At 39.5% G+C, this 17768-nt stretch overlaps 2 protein-coding genes across 2 annotated transcripts in view; both read left to right on the top strand.

Moving 5' to 3' along the window:
- The window catches only part of TNFSF13B (TNF superfamily member 13b), a 40435-nt gene that overhangs the window by 9078 nt on the left and 13589 nt on the right, over positions 1-17768 (top strand). Inside the window, exons 2-3 of the mRNA XM_075918727.1 lie at positions 1640-1712; positions 17287-17755. Coding sequence (XP_075774842.1) covers positions 17303-17755 — 453 coding nt within the window. The 5' untranslated portion in view covers positions 1640-1712; positions 17287-17302. The remainder of the gene's footprint in view (positions 1-1639; positions 1713-17286; positions 17756-17768) is intronic.
- ABHD13 (abhydrolase domain containing 13) lies at positions 1675-7164 on the top strand. The gene has a single exon (XM_075918717.2). It carries the CDS (start codon positions 1675-1677, stop codon positions 2686-2688), a length of 1014 nt encoding a protein of 337 aa, XP_075774832.1. The 3' UTR covers positions 2689-7164.

The following is a 17768-nucleotide window of genomic DNA, read 5'->3' as shown; positions in this document are numbered from 1 at the left end:
CCACCCAAATAGTAATAACGAGATTAGGGGAAAGATCATTTGGGAAATCTCACCCCTACTATAAAAATCAGGACACACAAGTAACCAATGCCAGGTTAATAAAAAGAAAAGAGAAAACTTTTATTATTACAACAATATTCCTGTTGCAAGCATAAGGATCAGATGAAAAGGTAACACTATACTCATGGAGGAATTACACCATGGGCTAGAACTTAGTTTAAAAGAAAAGCCAAACATCTCTTAAGCAGTGCCAGATATCGGATCCCATACCCAGCCCTTAAAACAATAAAGCCTAACGAAACTACCTAAACTTTACCCTACTTACAGAAAGTGAAGAATTGTTCCTTGAGGGGAGGGTGGGAGACAGACAGACAGACAGACACATGTCCCTCCCTGTAGCTGCAGAGGACTCACCCAGAGAGACAAAAGGAGAAAGGAAAAATCCCAAATTCCTTTGTCCCAGTTTGAAAGTCCCACCTACATTCCTACTGGTCATTCCACCTGGCTAGGTATAGTTAACTCCTTAATCCCCAGGCTGCTGGCTAACCCTCATAATCATGACAATCCAGTACATGGGGTTACTATCACCATGAAGAAAAAAAAAATAGCACTGTAGCAGGGTTCTTGCTACAGTTCAAAGACAGAGGTTCCCCTATAGACTAATCAAATAGTCGATGGAAATTGATTATTTGATTAGTTAATTAGTGTACATTTAACATCCCTAATAAGGACTCTATAGCAGTGTTTCTCAACGACTACCCCTTAGGGGTATTCGAGAGAAGTCTGGGGGGAACTTCAACACAACTGGAGAAAACTGAATTTTTGTTTTAAGTTTTACAGCACTTTATTATTTTTGTACTTTTTACACCCAAAAATTTCATCTCCTGCTGTAGGTACTGGGGGTATTTTCTTTAAAAAAAAAAAGGGGGGGGGGGGAGGGTGTATTTATTTTAAAAAAAAAAAAAAAGGTTGAGGAATACTATTCTGTAGGTCAGAGTGGGAATCTTTTGTGAGCCAGGGGCCACTGACCCACAGAAAAATCAGTCTGGTAGGGCACACAAGTGAGAAACCAAAATAAAAAGACACTCAACTCAAAGTGCTGGGGCTCCACTTGCATTCCAGTCCCATCGGGGTGGGGAAGGAAGCACTGAGTCTTGGGGCTTCTGGCCTCCAGCACAGAGAATTGCTGAAGGCCAGATCAAAGGAAGCTGTGGGCCATATCCTACAAAGATCTTAAGTCCGAGGCGGCCAGGGGCTCCTGTTGTCAGCTAAAAAACAAGCCTGCTGCCTGGGGCTCACAGTCCTGGCTTGATTAATACGGAGAGCCAGGTAACAGAGGTTCAGATAAACAATACTACTGTAGCTAATATGTTTGCATTTTTTTCACAAAACTAAAGATTCTCTATTAACACAAATTCCATGGTTTTCCATAGCAAATGAATTTCTAGGATCCCTTCTGATGACTATAGTTGAACTTTGGGAAGTGATTGAAGTGATCGGGTTACAGAAAAGATGAAATAAACAATAGTTTGTTACCTTCTGTTTATGCAGTGGTTTGTTAATGAATTTCAGAGAAATGAATGCGTGACTGTTTTCTATGTTTGGTATTTACATGCTTATGTTTGATTTTTTTTTTCAGGATACTTATGGACTAAAAGATCCCTCACTACTGCAATGGAGAAGTCATGGTTGCTTTGGACCTTTGTTGAAAGGTGGCTACTGGCTTTGGTTTCATGGTCTTGGGGCCTCTGCCGTATTTCTCTTTTACCTTTGATAGTAACTTTTCATTTGTATGGTGGCATTACATTACTTATATTAATATTTGTATCAATAGCAGGTATACTATATAAATTCCAGGATGTATTGCTTTACTTCCCAGAACAACCCTCTTCTTCACGCCTTTATGTTCCTATGCCTACCGGTATACCACATGAAAACATCTTCATCAAAACCAAAGATGGAGTTCTTCTCAATCTTATTCTGCTGAGATACACAGGGGATAATGCAGCATATTCTCCTACTATCATTTATTTTCATGGGAATGCAGGCAACATTGGTCACAGATTACCAAATGCTTTGCTGATGTTGGTAAACCTGAAAGTAAACTTGCTGCTGGTTGATTATAGAGGTTATGGAAAAAGCGAAGGAGAAGCAAGTGAAGAAGGACTATACTTAGATTCTGAGGCCGTGCTAGACTATGTGATGACTAGGTCTGACCTTGATAAAACAAAAATCTTTCTCTTTGGCCGTTCCTTGGGGGGAGCAGTGGCTATTCATTTAGCTTCTGAAAATTCCCATAGGATTTCTGCCATAATAGTAGAAAACACGTTTCTTAGCATCCCACATATGGCCAGCACTTTGTTTTCTTTCTTCCCAATGAGATATCTTCCTTTGTGGTGCTACAAAAATCAATACTTGTCCTACAGAAAAATCTCTCAGTGCAGAATGCCTTCTCTCTTCATCTCTGGGCTGTCTGACCAGTTAATTCCACCAGTTATGATGAAGCAGCTTTATGAATTATCCCCATCTCGGACAAAGAGATTGGCAATATTTCCAGATGGAACTCATAATGACACTTGGCAGTGTCAAGGTTATTTCACTGCACTTGAACAGTTCATCAAAGAAGTAATAAAGAGTCACTCCCCTGAAGAAATGGCAAAAACATCATCTAATGTAACAATAATATAATTGATACTCTTTTTCTGATAAAATTGCACTGTAACTTGATTTGTGAAAATGGTAAAAGAATGTCAATTTTTAAATGTATATTATGTCTGTACTTGCCTAAAGAGTGAAATTAAACTCGGAAAGGTCTAATACTTTATGATAATGATCCAGATAGTTTTTATATTTTCAACATTGTAAATGAGTGAGCAGTTCTATGTGTCTTTCCCATACTCTTTTGGGATATGTTTATTATTCCACTTGTTCAAAATATAATGAAGGTCATTAAAAACTTTTTGTTACTACATTATTATAAATTATCTTAGTTTAAGAAGGCAGAAAGCTCTTCAGTTTTCTCTGCTGTATGTATCAGCTATTTGGGCAATCATGGTTAGCAAAATATATTTGTAACAATATTTCTCTTCTAGGATTTAGTTTAAGTATACCATGCATGATAGTGTTTTATTCCTTGAATGTTTGTGTTACACAAGATATGCTAAGTAATGTAAATAGCATCAATGCCAGTGTACACCTGTGGATGTATGACCCTGGATTATTTTTATGGTTATATTATATTACAAATTGAAAGTTAAGAGGAAAAGCCAATTTTCTATATTAATTTCATTATTTATTCTGTAGTAGTGCTCACAAATTTGAGCCTCCGTTACTAAACACCGAGAAAAGTTTTTTACTTTGTACAGCTAAGAAGAAAACTAACTTATGAAGAGAGTGGGGGGAAAAAAACAGGCGTTATCAAAATATAATGGTTTCAAAAGGATTATTGTTTGTCCTCAGCTCATCATCATAGCCATTATTAGCTGTCTTGCTTTTTGGCATCAAAATAGAATCATCAGTTCAGGTTAGGTGTCCCATGTCTGTGGGTCAGGATAGCAGAAAGAGCAGTGCTATTTGTGGAAGAGGTGGCAAGTGGAATGCTACAGATTAAACTTAACATTTTTTTTTAAATTGGATTGAATTAAATGCCTGTACTCCCTCCACATACACCTCTAAAACAAATAGTCAGTTTAAACGTAATTAAATGTTTGATTTGTGCAGTTTCTGTGATAGGGATAAGAAACCCACATAATCATTCATACTCAGCAAATTTAGGATTGGCTAAACTCTGGAGAATATAGATAATTTCATTTTAACGTTATTGTATTTTGTTTACAGAATTGTTATTTAAATTTTATTTAGCATGCAGATTGTAAGCACCATCAACAAAATTTAATTTTTTTCCCAATCACATTACAAGTTAATGGTGACCACTTATTCAACATAACTGACAAATAAAGCTAATAGAATCATAGAAGGTTAGGGTTGGAAGTGACCTCAGGAGGTCATCTAGTCCAGCCCCCTGCTCAAAGCAGGACCAACCCCCAACCAAATCATAAGAGCCTAATTATGACTGTCCTTCTAGAATGAGAATCATTGCTTGAACAGCTATACCAAAGCTGTGTGGAATCAACTCAGTTAACATGTACAAATATATAATATTCCTTATTTAGGTTTAATTACTCATTTGCTGAAGATTAATATGCAGTTTGCCTGATCAATCATTTTTTGACCAGACTATGGATATCTGTGGGGGGAAAAAGGCTTTGAATACTAAAATATGTACTATTGCTGTTTCAGATTGAATTCTCTTATACCTTTCTGCTATAACTGTTAAGCCCTCATTCCGGAGAGCACTTCAGCACATGCTTTAGTCCATTCCTGTTTAGCCGTGGCACTTACGCGTATGTTCAGGCTGTGTTAGTTTCTGTGAACAAGGCTGCATTCCTGAACTGGTGCCTTAATGACTACTTTATTATATAGAAGTACAGGTATTAAAGATGGCTATGTAGTTATCAGTAAATTAAATATCGATATGAGTGTGAAGTATCTCAACTGGAGAAAATAGTTTTCAACAGTGGTTACTCTTTTCTTAATAAAGGCATATCCGATATTGCTGCCATCCATGTAAGTATTTTTTTTAATACTGCAGCCAGAAGTCCTTTAAAATTACTGGAATCCACTTTAGAACTTCCTAGTGTTATAAACTTTACTTAGCTATACATTCTCTGACTTCCTTATCCAATTATTTCAGTGCTATGTGGTATGTTTCTTTTCCTGTGTGATGTAGAAGTGGCAACCTTCTTAACTGCTAAAAGAATTCAGTGGATCATTTAATTTGATATATGGTTTGGCAGGAATATATATTTTCACAAATTTTACTCTTGTATACTTTCAGCTGCATTACATATTTAAAACTGACTACATTCCTACAGAATATGGAATAAATAAATTATAGCTGAATAAGTGAGACAAATATTGCTGTTCTAAAAGGAAAAGCTTTTTCATAGCTGCAGTCCCCAATGCAGATTATTCGTTGAAGGTTGTAAATTCAGCTCAGTAAACAGCAGCTTCAAAAGTTGTCATGTCTTGGAATTATTAAATTATGCCCAATATAAAATATGGATTTCCAAAGCAAAAGCTGATCATAATTGAATGTGTATTTTCAGTGTAAAATCTGATACCATTAAGGGCTCTTTATGCACTTGTATCATCTGAGTAGTGAATGTTGAATTGGGCCCACAGTTGCCAAGGCAACTGGTGGAGGAGGAAATCACTATAAACAAGAAATGTTCAGCAGTGCACTCTTGATCACCAAGCCATATGATTTTACAATGGTGTCTGTGGGATTTCAAGTCATATATCTGAAAACCTGCATGTTATGCTGAATATTTATTCCAGGTAGGAGGTGCCTATATGCTTAGGATTTATTAAACTGAATACTGACCCTTCCCCTGTCATTTCCTCAACCACATACATGTTTTAAAACTACTTTCCTATGCTGCATAGGGACAGGATCATGTTAAGTAGTGTGAATGAGAAACTTTAACAGGGGTTTCCCCTTCACTTCAAAATCCATTTGAGGCAGGTGAGGTGGGAATACTTAACACCAATTTTGTTAACTGTTTTCTGTATCTTGTGCTGATGTGAATGGGATTATTCATTGGTAGCAAAAGTGGAAAATGTGTGGGAATCCTTCCCAGTTCAAACATCTGACAAGTCAAGATGTGTCTGTCAATGCACTCATTCTGGCTCCAAATTGTACAGTGACAAAATAGTGTTTTCCTGTTGAGTTTTCAGTTTGAGAAACAGTTATGTTTGGGTATTAAAAAGGATCATGGCAGTAGTCATTGAAAATAGCTAAACAGAAGTTTAATCATTTGTGTTTTATCTGAAAAATAAATGGAATGGTAATTAGTCGTACCTTTGAAAGTGCTCTTCATGTTGAATATTCCTTCTTGCAAAAAATAACAGTAGGATAAAGTGTTTAGTTGTGAATAGTCTATATTCCTATCTTTTACAAATACCAATCATAGATCTGTTTGGGGAGAAGGAACTAAGCAGTCTGATTCCAGGGTTTACAGGTGAGGGGGTCACACTGAGGTTTAAAGATACAGTAAATATATGTTTAAGTGGGAGCGGCCTCTCTATTTATGTAAATAGACTTTAAAAGAACTGGGAGTCAAACTAGTGTAGCTGTGATACTAGCGTCCTTGTGATAAATTCCCCCCCCCCCCCCCCAAGAGTACTTTTCCTTCTTGATGGAATTAGTGGAGACACTTAAAGCTTCCTGTTGATCCATGTTTACATACCCAGTATATAGTTTTGAAACTGTGAAATGCAAAGATATAAGCTGGAAATAACTAATATAGGTGCCCTCATATCCATTCTCAGGTAAAATAACACAGCACAAACATATTTGGCAGACTTGATACTTGTGGATGATCTCCCAGTTGTAAGGGTAGATGAATTAACTTCTATTTATTTATATATATACATAAAAATATGCACATCAGCATCTCCTGGCTAATTAGTAGTATCGCTGTGGATGCTCTTATGATGACAAATGCAAAGGTGAGTTTCTCTGATACTAAAATCCCAAAATTTGGTAAGTGTATAAGATTTATCATTTTCAGTTAGCAAAGAGATGCAGCTATACCTCCAGTTATATTTAATTAATCACTTTCTTTGGTGTGTATTTTTAAAATGATGTGCCAATTTGCAAGAGGCAGTTTTGCCAAAAATAAAACCATTGCCTCCTGCACATAATGCCATCAAATTATGACTAGTGTGTCCCATTTAGAACAACTTATAATGCTGTTGTGTCTGTGTAGTTTATAGTAGAACCATGCAGAAGAGGAAAGTCTCTTTAAAGCATATTCAAGAGTTAAATGAACTTATGTTCTGAATTTAAAATCAGTCACTGAATGTTCAAGGAACATGAATTTTCTTTGATTTTTTTTTTAAGTATTCAGCTTAAGTATCCTATAAAGTAGTACTTCTATATTTTGTTGACTGAGTATAAATGTTTGAGTCCTATGTGCTAACCATTGCAGTTTTTACAAACACTTTCATTCTAGTCTGGTTTTTACAATAAAATGATTTTACAAAACACATATTTTTTTATGTACCGATGTGCAATAAATTGATGCATTAAAAGTGCCATTAATGTCTTGTTCCAGTTTGTGACTTTTTTTCAGAATGAATTTAGGGTTTTTTTTGATTACCTGGTAACTGTTGTTGTTTAACAGGTAAAATGTTGCATTGCTTTGCTTTGTGAATAAATTTTCATGTGGAATACAGATTCTCCATATTAGATGTTCTGTTGTGCACAGAAATATAATTATATAAGTTAATTGGTTACATTAGTGAAAAAAAATAAAGCATCCATTTGGCTATCCTTTATCACTTTCACATCTTTCAGGCTTCTGCCCAGCCACCTTAAATTTCCTCTTTAGGACTGAAAGGTAGTCTGAATATTTATTTATTCCCCTCTTCTGGATTGAAAACAAAGTGAAAACATTCTGAACTCTATACAGAATGTCTTCCATCTTCCAAAAAAACACTCACTATTTCCATTACCTGCAGACAATCATCTCCATTACCAGATAAAAATTTAAAATGTCAGTGGCATATCTGATTTTATGCAGGCTATGCCAGGGCATAATATCCTATTCTCCATGAAGGCTGCAGCAGCTCAATAAGAGCTGGCGGTGAGTAAATGGGACAGACTTGACTCTACTTAGGTGTGCTGCTGGGTGTGCGGGGTCCTTAGCCACTACTGTAGCCCATCAACTCAGACTACAGGTCACAGTAGGTGTACTTTATGGCCTTGTATAACATAGGTCTTAGCACACCCCTTGCCCCCAGATAATAGCTAGAGCTTATCTAGAGTACCCACTTCCAGCTGAGAAGGGATGAATTTCTTTTAACATAATCAACTCATTTTAGCTCAGATGTACAAAGCCAGTTTAATTTGTATTTTATATAAGGAATAGGGGGAAGACATTAATGTTATGTTGCTGGGAAACCAAACTATTCAGAATTCTGTGTAAGATGGGTATTGCCTTTCTCATGCTTCCACAGCTCAAGGATTGTGAGCCTTTTTATAACCCAATAGAAGAAATGATTGCTGATGGTAGCTCCAAAATATTAATCCCATTTATTTCTTCTTGAGCCTGTTTTACTTTCTGTATGGAGCTTGTTCTTTACTTGTTCTGTAGTTTACTTCATAAAATAATCCTCTGTTTATTGATTTTCTTTCTTTCCTGTTCTCTTTAAAAGGCACTCTAATTTTTGCAAAGCATTCAGTGGAGCTGAGGCTGTAAAATGCCCATCTGTGTAGTTTACCTGACTTAAATGCACTATAGAATGAAGGCCTGAGCTTGCTATTCTTGCTCAGACAAAATTGCTACTGCCATCAGTGTGAATTTTGTGAGAGTGGAAATGTAGATAACTATATAAAAAAATAAACTGGGGGAAAGGGGAAAGTGGAGGCTCTGGTGGATCACAGAATAAAAATAAAATGACTCAAAAGGCAACAGCTAAGCTGCTTTATTGTATTTCTCAAAAAGAAATGCATACTGTGAAAAGACGGTTCTGAATTTTCTGCAATATTTCTTCATGTGTACGTTAAGGTGTATACTTTCTTTCAAATAGGTTTTCTTTAGGCTGTATTTTAGTACATTAATTTAATTAGGATAATAAGGACATACTTTCTCTAAAGCTGGCTAGAGAAGCCTCTGTATTTCAGTCATTCTTCCCCTGTCCAAAATGTGCACTGCTTAATTTTTTCTAGTGGTTTTTAAAAAATTACATTGTGATTCTAGTTTGCCTGTGTAGCCACTTGGACACTGCCTTCATAACCAAGGTCACTGTTAAGGAACAGCTCTAGCTGTGCTTGGCCCTGTGAGAGAGGGGGACTTTTTTCTTATTTCCCAACTAGAAGACTTACACTGTGTTGTTTGGGTCCTTCAGGGCAGGGAACTGATGGTATGGGGCAGGGGGTGCAGGGTTGGGGATATGGATGTCTCAGGGCAGGAGGCTGGGGTGCAGAAATCAGGGTTGAGGTTGAGAAGCGGCTCAGGGTAGGTGGTCCGGAAGAAGAGGATCTCAGGAGAGGAGGGATGATTTAGGGCAGTGGGGCCAGCTGCCTGCTCCTCCCCAGGATGTGCTCCCTACCTACTGGCTTCCACTCCACATGCCAGTGTCTGGGTGTAGGCTGCCCACTAGCACTCCCTGGACCCTGCCCCAGGGTAGTGGTGAGAGCGCACAGGCTGCCCTCGGGCGCTCTCTGGGGCGGGCTAAGGTGCGGCAGCACACTTATCTCAAAGGACTGAGTGTAAGCCTGTTTTGCTTAAGTAAGGACCAGGGGAGTGTGACCTCTTTTCAGTGGGAGCTGTAACGATTCAGTCTGCAGTGAGTCAGACTGGCCACTTTGGAAAGGGAGGGGGCTAAAGAAAGGACTTGGACTAATATATTTGTTGAAGTGGAAGCTCTGCATTCTCTTCCATTTCTTACTCTAATCTCTGTGTACTCAATGCTGCCTTGCATAATGTGACATGTTAGCCTGTTTTGGTTGGGGACTTTGGAGCAGTGCTAGGAACCAGTGCTAATTTAGAAGTATCAGCTGTTCACCCATCAGTTTGGTTAGCTATCCTGCACTTTGCATGTAGAGACACATCTATAGCAGGGATTCTCTATCTTCATGGTAATACGAGCCCTTCTGATGACAGACATGACCCTAGGAGCAGAGATTGAAGCCAAAGCTCCACAGCCTCTGGTGACTTAATTAAAATGGGGTCAGGTCAGGTCTGGTCTGTTCCTCACTCTGGCACTCCCAAGTGCAGAAGATGGGGACCTGCAAAAGACCTTAAATATCTTGTCTAAAGGCTCTGCTTTTAAAAAAAAAATAATTAAAAAAAAAAAAAACTGGCCAGGGTCACAGATGCACTGGCTCTGGAAGATAGGCTGCCACCATCAAGTGATTTTAAAGAACCTTGAAAAACCAGGGAGGAACACTTGAATTCTTCCCCAGGGATACCCCACTCTTTTCTGCCACGAGAGCATGAAAAAAGAAACAAATGAAAATACAGAAAACAAATTCTGTCTTTGATAGCTGACCTCTCAGGCTATGCAGGCCCCCACAGAGACCTGTTACCTTCCAGGGCATAAAAATCAAATCATTGCCTTAAAAAAGATGATTTTATTAATGAAAACAAGAAGGCATACTTGATAAATCATACTTGGTTGTTAGGTGTTACAGAGCAACTAACAAAAAAATTAAAACAACAGAGAATATAGTATCTCTGGGTAGAGTTTAGATAGTGAAGGGGGTGGGAGGAGCACATGGATTTTACACAGAGAAGTTTTACTAAACAGACAAAACAAAAATACTCTGAGTGCGACTGAACATACATTCCTCTCTCCTCGTGATCTGTGCTGATATATACTTCAAGGCCCAGTTCACTCCCCCGCCCAATATTCTTGTAGGCATGGTAGTTCAGATTACTGCATCTTGCTCCCTCCAGCCCTTAATTTAGAACTCACACAAAGAGAGCAGGCAGATATATATTCAGAATTTAAATTTTAGCACTGTATCCCATTGGATCTGTCTTCCTGCCAACACCCTTAGTTACCTGTGTTTAACTCTTTAGTCACTGAGTGCTGACTAGCACTCCTCCTATCCATCACAGATCACAACCCACTTTGGGATTTGAACACCACTGACCTACCATACAAATTTTGGTGAACAAAGGTTCCACACAATGGCATCCAAAGATTTGTTTTAACTTTTTTTAAAACGATGTGATTTAGTTTTATATTATCTGAATGTATCCCTTGGCTGTCTCTTAAGTATTTATACACTAGGGTGATGTCTACACTGCTCCCTCTTGTGCAAAAAAAATGCAAATGAGGCTAAGCGTGGAATATTGCTGTGCCTCATTTGCATAATTAATGAAGCTCTGTTTTTGGCAAAAAACCCCTCTTGCGCAAAAACAGCACAAGTGGGGGCAGTGTAGACACAGTCTAGCAGATTAACCTGGCATTGCTTGGGTGTATAAGGGCATGCAAAGGCCCCATGAACGCACCTGGGAAGGGGAAAGGGGTGAGGGAATCCTCAGGCAAGAGAGGAGTAGGAGTGGAAAGCGGGAATCCACACTGTATGGCTGTGTCTAGACTGGCAAGTTTTTCCGGAAAATCAGCCGCTTTTCCGGAAAAACTTGCCAGCTGTCTACACTGGCCGCTTGAATTTCCAGAAAAGCACTGACGATCTTACATGAGATCGTCAGTGCTTTTCCTGAAATACTATGCTGCTCCCGTTCGGGCAAAAGTCTTTTTCCGAAAGACTTTTGCGTAAAAGGGCCAGTGTAGACAGCACGGTACTGTTTTCTGCAAAAAAAGCCCTGATTGTGAAAATGGCGATCGGGGCTTTTTTGCGGAAAAGCACGTCTAGATTGGCCACGGAGGCTTTTCCGCAAAAAGTTCTTTTGCGGAAAAGCATCCTGCCAATCTAGACACGCTTTTCGAAAAATGCTTTTAACGGAAAACTTTTCTGTTAAAAGCATTTTCGGAAAATCATGCCAGTGTAGACATAGCCTATGGGTGAAGTGTGGTGGGAGAGGAAGGGAGGAAGGGAATCCCCAGGCCCTGAGAGGAGTGACATGGGGGGTGAAGGGCATCCATAGGTCCCATGAGGAGGCAGGGAATCTTCACATTCTGGGTGAAGAGGCAAGGCAGGAAGGGAATCCTCACACCCCAAAAGGCCAAGAGGAGCAACTTAGGGAGGGGAATTCCCAGTCCTGATTGGGGGAAGGAGAGCATGGCCTGGCCGTATGCAGAACTGCGCAGCGGGGCAGGAGGAAGAAGGAGGGTGTCCCTAGGTCCCATGAGGCGCTACATGGGTGAAGGGGACGAGAGGGACTCCCCAGTTACTAGGTGAAGCTGTGTGTTGAGGGGGAGGGAATACCTAGGCCCTGTGAGGAGGCATGGGTGGGGTGCAGGAGGAGGCAAATTGAATCCCCATGATCCAGAGGAAGTTGGTGAAAGGGGAAAATTGCTAGGCCCAATAAGAGCTTCACAGCAAGATGGGGGATCTCCATGTGTCTGTGTGGAGGGATGGGGGAGGAGGAGTATGCAGGTCCTTGTGGGGGGGGGGATTGCCTGACCCCATAACAAGGTGGGAGAGTAATGCCTAGGCCCTGTAGCTGCAGCGGGGTGGGGAGAGGGAATCCTTACCCATAGAAGGTGGCCTGCCCAGCAACATGCAGAGCCTCATCTGCAGCTGGTCAGTCTCAGTGCTCACTCTGCAATATCCCATCCTTGTTCGCTACCCCCAGTGATGAGTGTAAGGATCACATCCCTCCTCTCTGTCCCTTTCTTTCCATGTTGTGGAAAATAGCCCCATTCCCATCATTGCTCGTGTTCCTGGAACCCTAACTTTGCTTTAAGTGAAGGTAAGAGAAAACTGCCTGCCAAATTTGGTGGCCTTAGCTGTTAGTGTGTAGGAGGAGTTATTGCACAGATGGACAGACAGACATCTCATTTATATTCCTCTGACCTTATTCATGAGACTTGTGGTCCTATACACTTTTTTAAAACTTCTTTGTATGAATTTATTTTTATTCCTTAAAAAGGAAGAATGCTTCTGTGGTTCTGGACTGGAACTCAAGAAATCAAAGGTTCAGTTCCTGGCTCAACTGCAGATTTCTTGTGGGACCTTGGGTATGTAACTCTGTCTCAGTTCCCCATTTGTTTAATGGTGATAGTGCTAGTATATTTTAGGTTAAAAGGACCCATTGTGGTAATCTAATCTGACCTGCATAACACAGGCCAAAAAAACCTCACCTTGCAACTTAGAAAGAGAGCCAGTTCAAGGGATGGAGAATCTATTACACCCTCAAAGGTATGTCTAGACTACAAGCCTCTTTCAAAAGAGACTTTTTCAAAAGAGCTCTTTCGAAAAAGATCATCTAGACAGCCACAAGACTTTTGAAAAAGCGATCCACTTTTTTGAAAGAGAGCACCCAGGCAATCTGGATGATCTCTTTTGAAAAATCCCTGTTTGCATTCAACACTTTTTTTTGAAAGAGCTCTTTCAAAAAAAGGTGTTTTTCCTCGTAAAATCAGGGTTCGTGCTGTAGAAAAAACCGCCGCGTTCTTTCGATTTAATTTTGAAAGCACATGATGGCAGTCTAGACATAGGTGAAGTTTTTTCGAAAAAAGGCCACTTTTTTTGGAAAAGCTCTGTAGTCTAGACATAGCCCAAGTGAGTTGTTCTCAGAATTAATTACCCCCACTGTTTTAAATCTGTACTTTTTTTTCTCATTTGAATTTGTTTAGCTTACCCTTCCAACCATTGAATTTCATGCCTTTTTCAGCCTATTTAGAGATCTCTTCCCAACTGAGGCAGTTATAAAGTATGATCAAGTTGCCACTTACCCTTATCTTAGATAAACTAATGAGCTAAGTTAGTATCCTACTATAAGGCATGTTTTCCAGATCTTGACTCATTCTTGTAAGTGCTTTTCTGAACCCTTTCAAATTTTTGAATTTTTTTTCTTCAAATGTGGAACTAGAACTTGGCACATAATTCCACTAAAGGTCTCGAGAACATTATACACACCAGTAATACTACTTCCCTATTCCTAGTTCATATGCACCTGCATATACATTTAAGGATTAATTTGCTCTTTCAGCTACAGCATAACACTGAGAACTCATGTTTTCCTGATTATTTGCTATGACGCTTCAGTCCTTTTCATAGTGTTTTCCAGGATGTAGTCCTCAGTCTGACCTACAATCTTTGTTACTATATGACTTTGCACTTAGTTGTCTTTTAAAATGCATGTTGTTCATATGAGCCCACCTTACTGAATGATCCAGATTAGTCTGTATCACTGATTTGTCCCCATGTTAATTTATCTTCCAATATTAGTGTTATCTTTACCAGCAATTATCTTATGTTTTTGTCCATATCATTATAAACATTGATTAGTGAGTCAAGAACTGATAGCTTTAAGAATCCATTAGAGACAACCTCATTGGATGATAATTTCCCATTTATAATTACTATTTGGGGGCTGTGTTAATCAAAGTTTAATCCATTAATATGATTTTATGTAGTGCTAACTTTATCAGAATGTCATGCAGGACAATACCAAATGCTTTATAGAAGTCATCACAGTTACTTTTTTAATCTAAACTTGTGATCTTATTGTAACCAATTGGACACAACCCCCTTCCCTCCTCTTCATTGGTATCTAACTGACCAGGCATACTCCTCAGCTTTCCCCTTTTTCCTTGATCCTACCTCTCTTGAGGTGTGTCTAAACTACACCCCTCAGGTGGCAGAAGGATGTAAATTAGACATATCGAAAGTGCAAATGAAGCGGGGATTTAAATATCCTGTGCTTTATTTGCATAATGGCGGTCGTCGCTTTTTTTCGAAATAGGAGGACAGAAATTGTTTCGAAATTTGACATAAATGCCCTGTTTTGAAAGATCCTGTACTCCTCAGCTGCATTTGCATTCCTCTCTCGAAAGAGGAATGCAGTGTAGACATACCCTGAGAGGGTACCCCCATTGGCGCTAGTAATTCTGCTTCTCATGAGGAGTCAGAGAAGTCGATGGGAGCTTGTGCTCCTGACAACCTCCCACTGTATGGATGTTGCCAAAACATGATTTAAGATACTTCAGCTCCAGCTATGTAATCAACGTGGCTGGAGTTGCGTATCGTAAGTTGACTTTCTCCTTTACTGTAGACCAGGCCTTAGAGTGAGAATGTGGGAGGACACAATATCTGATGTGTTCATTCATGGTGGTTTGCGTGGCTGAAGGGAAGTACTGCAAGATTCTATTCTAACTTAATTAAGCAAAGGTTGGCAAGAGTGTACATTTCAGTAGAACCTTAATTATGAACACCTGCAGAATGGAGGTTGTTTGTAATTCTGAAGTATTCAAAACTGAAAATAACATCATTCTTTCAAGAGTTTACAACTGAACAAAGACTTAAAACACCTTTGAAATTTTATTACGCAGAAGAAAAATGCTGTTTTTCTTTTTAATGCATTAGTAGTTTACGTTTAATATGGTACTGTATATGCCATTTTTTGGAGAGAAGGGGAGAGAAAGGAAGCTGTGATTGTGTAGTTCTGGTTCCAAATGAAGTGTGTGGCTGGCTGGTCAGTTCATAAAACTGGGGTTTGTAACTTGGAGGTTCTATTGTCATTAGATTTCCCCTCACCCCATTTTAAGATCCTCATAAAGTTCAGATGGATGCAGGGATTAATCAGGCCACAGGAAGAGATAAGCACATTGGATTATAAAATCAAATTAAGCAGACAGATTTAAATTCTGCAGATTATCTTTGCCTTCTAGAGTGAATGCATAGTAGAACAAGTTCTTCCAATTCATGGAAGTGTCTACATACTTCCTTTCTACCATTACCTTCATATCAATCTGTGATTAAACCCACATCCAAATGCTTGAGCTCTGCAGCACAATAAGTAAATTTATTAAATTGTAACAAAAAGTCACTCCCTCGATTGAGCCTGCAACTTCAGAATTGAAATGCTCTGTTACCTGTACTTGGATAACTTTCTGTTTTTAGAATATAGGATAATAATAAAATTCTGTCAGTTCATGTACTGACTGCGGCAGTTCCACCTCCCCCCATGTTTTATGAAAGTGACTTATTGAATATAAATATGTATAACTCAGAGATGCTTTGAACAAATGTTAATGTTACAGTCTACAAGATCTGTATCACCTATTTTGGTGCATGTATTATTCTTTGATGTAAAGTTAGAAATATGAAGGATGAGACTGTTTACAGTTTTAAATGTGCTAATGAGAGCCAGTAATGATGCCCCCATCCCTAAAGTCCTAATGACTGGGTTATCAACCGAATGATTTGTAAACAGCCTTGTTTGTTCTTTAAGTCCAAAGGTGGTTGGATTAGTAAGACATGTGACCATACCACCTGGTACTGGGATTCCATTTTGACCAGGTAATTTTCCATGGAAGAGGGAATGGATGAAGTCCCAGGGGAAAGTCTATTTAAGCAAAGAGAAGTCACCAGGTCAGAGTAAAAGAGTCTCAGACCTGAAGCTTATGTCTAGGACATGAACAACTTTTTAGGGTAAGAGTCTGTTTGCAATAAGTTTTAATGTATTAGAACAAGCTATGTGTTTTTTTTTTTCATTTCAATTTTGTAACACTTTGATCTGTTTTCACTTGCAACCTCTGAAATGCTACTGTTTGTTCTTAATAAAAGCATGTTTATTATCAAGCCCAGTGTAAATAATTGTTACCTGGGGTAACAATGATCAGTATGCATATGCTTCTTTTATTAATAAAGGGGGCTTACCCGAATGACCTTTCACTGTATAAGAAGTTTACACAGAGAAAGATGGATTTATTTGGCATTTTGGTCCTTTGTGAGGCTTGGTTCCCTGGGTACTGTGCCCTAAACTGCATCCTCCCAGAGATGAAGTGGTTGTGTCTGCATTGCTCTTCAAGGGAGTGGTAACCCCATTTCTGTGCCTTATCTAGGGGAGATTAGAAGATCTGGCCCAGCAAGACAGGGTGGTAGGGAGCCCCAGAAACCAAGAAGGTAGGTATCAACGATATGATCAGCACACTGGGAAACAGTTCCAAAGGGTCTTCTGCAAAAGTGGCGAGGAGTCCTGTGGCACCTTATAGACTAACGGAAGTGTTGGAGCATAAGCTTTCGTGGGCAAAGACCCACTTCGTCAGATGCATGTCTTTGCCCACGAAAGCTTATGCTCCAACACTTCCGTTAGTCTATAAGGTGCCACAGGACTACTCGCCGCTTTTGCAGATTCAGACTAACATGGCTACCCCTCTGATACTTGACACCATGAAAGGGTCTTCCGTGACTGCACCCCACACACTGACATAAATGCCCTATTCTTGAGAACTACTTTATATTTCTGTTATTAGAGACCACTTTCTGTTAGGTTGCAAAAGGATACAGTTATTTACCAGGAAGTCTTACAGGTTTTCTGCACTGTTAGATAAGATTCAGACTACTGATAGTATATGTTTTAATTGTATCTGGATATGAAGATAACCGGAGAGAGTAATGGGCAAGATGCCATAAAAACATATATAGCTGAAAGTGAAATGAGGAAGGCAGATTAAGCAAGCAGCTGAAGAGGGAGAATAATAATTACCAAGATGCACAACAGAAAGAAGAAAGCTAAGGGAACCTGAATCTTAGACACTTACCCTGCTCATTAAACTTAATGTTTGTATCAACAGCTCCATATGACAGGAAATGACATGGACATTTTGGTCAAATAGTTTGGCTGCCCTTAGTTTCAGCCAGCAACTGGCAAAATGGATTAAATGGATTACCCCCTGGAAGGAGACAGAGCTGAATATTCCCTCTGGCTTTAGTAAGGAAAGAGCAGAGATGAAATCCGTGGACTGTGTGCATGTCATTCAACAGAAGGGCACCCTCTCCTTTCCTCCCGCTCTCACTGGTGCTGTTCCGGGCAGCAAAGGACTCCTCTCGATTACATTCCTGTGCCTTGCAGTGCTCCTGTCCTCTTCTCTTGCAGCAGTGTGTCTTTACCATGTTCTAACACTTCAAGCAGAACTAGCAACTCTCCGCAGCGAGCTGATCTACACAGTCCAGGCAAGGATCCCGCCACCCCAGCACCAGGATGAGCTTAAAGAGGGTGCCCTATCTTCTTCCTTGCAGTTATCAGCAGTCGCTGCTAGGCAGGTGAGTTACAATG

The sequence above is a fragment of the Pelodiscus sinensis genome, chromosome 1 (assembly GCF_052426305.1).
Source record: "Pelodiscus sinensis isolate ZL-2025 chromosome 1, ASM5242630v1, whole genome shotgun sequence".
Classification (NCBI taxonomy): domain Eukaryota; kingdom Metazoa; phylum Chordata; order Testudines; family Trionychidae; genus Pelodiscus; species Pelodiscus sinensis.
Note: the sequence above shows the minus strand (reverse complement) of the source record. Positions and strands in the feature narration are given on the sequence as shown.

Coding starts and splice junctions, on each gene's coding strand:
- ABHD13 (XM_075918717.2), top strand. CDS start 1,675: ATGGAGAAGTCATGGTTGCTTTGGACCTTTGTTGAAAGGTGGCTACTG.